This window comes from Adiantum capillus-veneris, chromosome 8 (assembly GCF_014529385.1).
Source record: "Adiantum capillus-veneris isolate H3 chromosome 8, ASM1452938v2, whole genome shotgun sequence".
In the NCBI taxonomy this organism is placed as follows: domain Eukaryota; kingdom Viridiplantae; phylum Streptophyta; class Polypodiopsida; order Polypodiales; family Pteridaceae; genus Adiantum; species Adiantum capillus-veneris.
Window position 1 is genome coordinate 30,704,732 of NC_140938.1, and position 4,771 is coordinate 30,709,502.

General features: G+C 44.5%; 1 protein-coding gene across 1 annotated transcript; it reads left to right on the forward strand.

Annotated features, from left to right (window-relative positions):
• The first annotated feature begins 304 nt into the window (after positions 1-304).
• On the forward strand, positions 305-4,496 carry LOC147451894 (oligopeptide transporter 7-like). Its single transcript, XM_086517783.1, has 7 exons — positions 305-457; positions 542-1,152; positions 1,676-1,773; positions 2,290-2,859; positions 2,951-3,206; positions 3,370-3,552; positions 3,643-4,496. Exons 1-7 carry the CDS (start codon positions 436-438, stop codon positions 4,258-4,260), a joined length of 2,358 nt encoding a protein of 785 aa, XP_086373909.1. The 5' UTR covers positions 305-435; the 3' UTR covers positions 4,261-4,496.
• Positions 4,497-4,771: the final 275 nt, after the last annotated feature.

Genomic DNA, 4,771 nt, shown 5'->3' on the forward strand with positions numbered 1-4,771 from the left:
AACCTCGGCATCAACTTTTGTATCGGCACCTCTCAAAACCCCGGCTTGACGTGGGCGTCAAGCTCTCTCAACCCGGGGGTGTATATAAGGGAAGTATGTGCCACTTCCCCCAACTTGCCAGCACCGTTTTCATGTGATTACTTGCGTCCCTTGTATTCGGCACTTTCTTATGATATTGATTATTCGTTCGCGTCCCTCACTCTCGTGTCCCTCTTGCGTTCAATTTTCAAGTTGCGATCTTGTATATGCATTTGCTTGCCTGCAGGTCCCGTTTGCATCGCAGGTGAGCCGACGCGGCCCCTTTTCTGCGACGCCCCGAACGAGGGCGTCACAATTGGGCACATTGGGCGGACATAAGTCTCCCTCTCAAGTCGGACAGCGTGTAAAGCTCTCCTATTAATGAGCATATTTGGCGTGTAACAGCAAGTCGCAGCTATGGAGAGCTTGGAAACACCGCGTAAGTGGCCTTTTTCTTTCGAAATCTGTAGCAGGACGAAGAGATGATAGATCTGTGTTGAATCTTATCCTCTAATCTTCGCAGTTTTACGGCAAGACGAAGATAGCGGCACGGGACAACTGGCAGAGATGGATGAAAGGCATGAGGGCATAGGCCGCAACGAGGAAGAGTCTCCTCTTTTAGCAAGCAAAAGCTGGGAAGTAGAGACTCTGCATGAGAAGGATGAAGACGATGAGCTCAAGGTGGAGCTTCCGTATGAGCAAGAGCAATCACCTGTTGAAGAGGTTGCGCTGACCGTACCCATAACTGATGACCCATCCATACCTGTCGTAACCTTCCGAATGTGGACACTCGGTCTCCTTTCGTGCATCATACTCTCCGTCCTCAATCAGTTTTTCTGGTTCCGGACTGAGCCATTAAGTATTACTGCTGTTTCTGCTCAAATTGCTGTCTTGCCCTTGGGGCGCTTTATGGCGGCTACCTTACCTACTCGCAAAATGCGCTTTCCGGGCACCAATTGGCAATTTACGCTGAATCCAGGTCCTTTCAACATGAAGGAGCATGTGCTAATAACTATATTTGCCAATGCTGGTGCTGGAAGTGTTTATGCCATCCACATTGTTACAATTGTCAAAATTTTCTACAAGAAGAATCTTAACTTTATGGTAGCCTTCATAGTGGTTTTTACAACTCAGGTATGATTCACTACACGGTTACAACAATGTTTTGCTGATTTTTTTAAATAAACCTCTCTCATATCATACTCAATTGATGGAGGATTTAGAGTCGTTGGCTTCTGTTAGTATTGGTTGTCGGTCAACTTGGGAGCTTCAGGGTCATAATAATCCTACTCTGTTGCTTGTGAACTCATACAAAGGGTTGTTTTGATTGAAAAATTATTCACGTCATCGTGTATATATTAGGTAGATCAACAGCTTAGGCTTTTAGGTTGGTTATTGCTGACGACTGTCTCAGAGTCCCGTTTCTTCTTGTTTCAGCCATCTTTTTTAATGAATGTGGCATCAAAGTCTTTGTTTTTGTAATAAAAAATAAGGGATTTTGGCCTGGTCACCACAGGTATTTGACTTGTGATGTTTTTGTCTAAGATTATTATCTTCAACAGTCCTAGGCATGTGCAATTCAATGAACACTTTGTTAGTATGATTGAAGGAGGACATTGTGCGTTCTTTTACTGACGTTTTCCATGTGCACTGTCAGATTCTAGGTTTCGGATGGGCAGGCGTTTTCCGAACCCACCTTGTGGAGCCGGCCACCATGTGGTGGCCATCAAACTTAGTTCAAGTTTCCTTGTTTAGGTAAGGTAGTGCTTGACCAGGAATGTGCAAATTTGCAAGCTCATAAACTTGGTATTAATGTGGGATCTATTTTGGTGTAAAACGAGGATTTACACTCATTTATGCACGAGATAGTGGTTAAAGAGATGGTTATGGTTGTGTCAGTTGTCTAGACTCTACTTGTCTGCTTAGTAGTGTACTTGGTTTGAAGCTAGATTGAGACCAGTCAAGAGTGTAAACTTGTATAGGCAGTCTTCCCTATTAGTCGTTGGCTATTCTTTTCCAATTCAGATGTGTCTTGCTGTCGGTGGAGATAGTGAGGCCCCATTGAGAAGTGGTCTCTTGAAAAGAGACAAAGATTGTCTGGCTAAAAAAACATGGCAAGTAGTAAGTGTATGAGGGAAGTTTCAGGAAAACGCTGAATGTCTGGTGGTGTTTGTTAACCTTTTTTGTTACTTTTGTCCTTTGAGCATTGCATTGTAGAGTCCAAGCTTTCCATGTTTGGTGAGAGTGACGATAACTGTTCTGTCTTTGCAGAGCTTTGCATGAGAAGGACAATCGGCCGAAGGGAGGTTTAAGCAGGAATCAATTTTTTGCCTTGGCATTGGTGTGCAGTTTTGCATACTACATTTTTCCTGGCTACCTTATCCCGATGCTCACATCTCTCTCCTGGCTATGTTGGGTGTATCCGCAATCCGTATTTATGCAGCAATTGGGTTCTGGACTTTCAGGTCTAGGCTTGGGAGCTATTGGCCTTGATTGGTCAGCTATCTCCTCCTATCTGGGAAGCCCTCTTGCCTCTCCGTGGTTCGCTATAGCAAATGTGATGGCAGGCTATGTACTTGTTGTCTATGTAGTCACGCCACTTGCCTATTTTTTCAATATCTTCCAGGCAAAGACTTTCCCCATCTTCTCGGATGGATTGTTTACAGCTTCTGGTCAGCATTACAATATCTCCAAAATTATCAATGCCAAGTTCCAGCTTGATGAAGCAGCATATTCGGCCTATGGCCGCTTGCATCTGAGTACCTTTTTTGTATTCAGCTATGGCGTCGGCTTTGCAGCACTCTCCGCAACCCTTGTCCATGTGATGCTCTTCCATGGCAAGTAAGTATAGACATCTTGTATCCAATCCTGTCGGCACCTAGAGCCTGATGTGCTAAGTTTACTCATGTTCTTGTTTTTTTGGTATAAATAGAGATATTTGGCAGCTAAGTAGAGCTGCATTCAAGTCTCAGCAAGTAGATGTTCACACTCGTCTGATGAGACGATACAAGCAAGTTCCCCAATGGTGGTTTCTGGGTATACTTGTTGTCACAATCTCAGTTGCAATTGGTGCCTGCCAGACTTATATTGACCAGCTGCAATTGCCATGGTGGGGGGTTGCAGTGGCCTGCATCATTGCGTTCTTCTTTACTCTGCCTATCGGCATAATAAAGGCAACAACAAACCAGGTTACATTGCATCTGCCAGACCTCACATATATGCACTTGTATTACCTTCAGACTTTATACATTGCATGTTCACAATGAAGTCATTCATTTGCCTTGTGTTTTCCATTGCATTTTAGCTTGCATTCTTCTGTGGCTAAATTTTTTGGGTGTGTTTATGCAACAGTCACCAGGGCTCAACATTATCACCGAATACCTGATTGGTTACCTTTATCCAGGTCGACCAGTAGCAAATGTGTGCTTCAAAGTTTATGGCTACATCAGCATGTCTCAAGCACTTGAATTCTTGCAAGACTTCAAATTGGGTCATTATATGAAGATTCCGCCCCGGGATATGTTCATGGCCCAGGTATCTGTTGCATTTATCTTTCTCATTTCAATCTTCTCAAGGTTGTCCGTAAACCGTCGCATAACAGGCTTCTTTTGGGCTCATTTGCAGATTGTGGGGACAATTGTCGCAGCCTTATCGTATCTGTGTACAGCTTGGTACATGATTGAGAACGTCTCAAATATATGTGACCCAGCTGCACTACCCTCCAACAGCCCTTGGACATGTCCAGGGGATCGCGTCTTCTATGATGCCTCGGTTATATGGGGTCTTATCGGGCCACGAAGGATATTTGGGGATTTGGGTTTATACTCTGCAGTGAATTGGTTTTTCCTCATTGGGGCAATTGCTCCAGTAATAGTATGGCTATTGTGCCGGCAGTTCCCCAATCAGAAGTGGATAAGATTGATCAACATGCCTGTTTTGATTGGTGCAACAGGGATGATGCCTCCAGCTACCGCCGTCAATTTCACAAGCTGGTGTGCAACTGGGTTCATCTTTAGCTTTATAATCTTTAGGTACCGGAAGGCATGGTGGCAGCGGTACAATTATGTGCTGTCAGGGGGCTTGGATGCAGGGCTTGCCTTCATGGGCATTATGCTGTATTTGTTCTTGGGTTTGCAAAACATTTCTTTGAGTTGGTGGGGGGAAAATTTGGACAATTGTCCACTAGCATCATGCCCGACGGCTCCAGGCATTGAAGTTGCAGGCTGCCCAGCGTTTTCATGAGGTCTTGAAAAGAGAGACTCTCTGCAAAGTGGAGCAGGTATGAAGCATAGGATACCTGAAAGGTTTGTAAATACAATGGGGGCCTTGGGCCCTGCCCTGTCCGAGGAACATTGATATTCTTTCCCAGGTGGTGCCCAATTGTATAGGAATCAGGATACTGCCACCTTTGTATAATGATACCTCTGCCTTTGTACATATACTTTCTCAGAAATGCAACACGATTCAATGCTTCAGAAGTGTGTGGGGTGCCCGGTGAGTTTATTTTGTTGTCATACATCCATGAGGTACAAAGATTGTAAGAAGTAAGACTTCAACTCTTGAGCTCTTTTCATGAATTTATGGCCTCGACGTCCGAAGACATTGTATAGTTCGCCTTCTTAGTCCTATGACTGTCATCTGATATTGCCTCTCTCTCTCTCTTCTTCTTCTTCTTCTTCTCTCTCTCTCTCTCTCTCCCTCCAATGTTCATGTGTGTGTGTGTGTGTGATCATGTGTTGCTTGAAGAATCGGA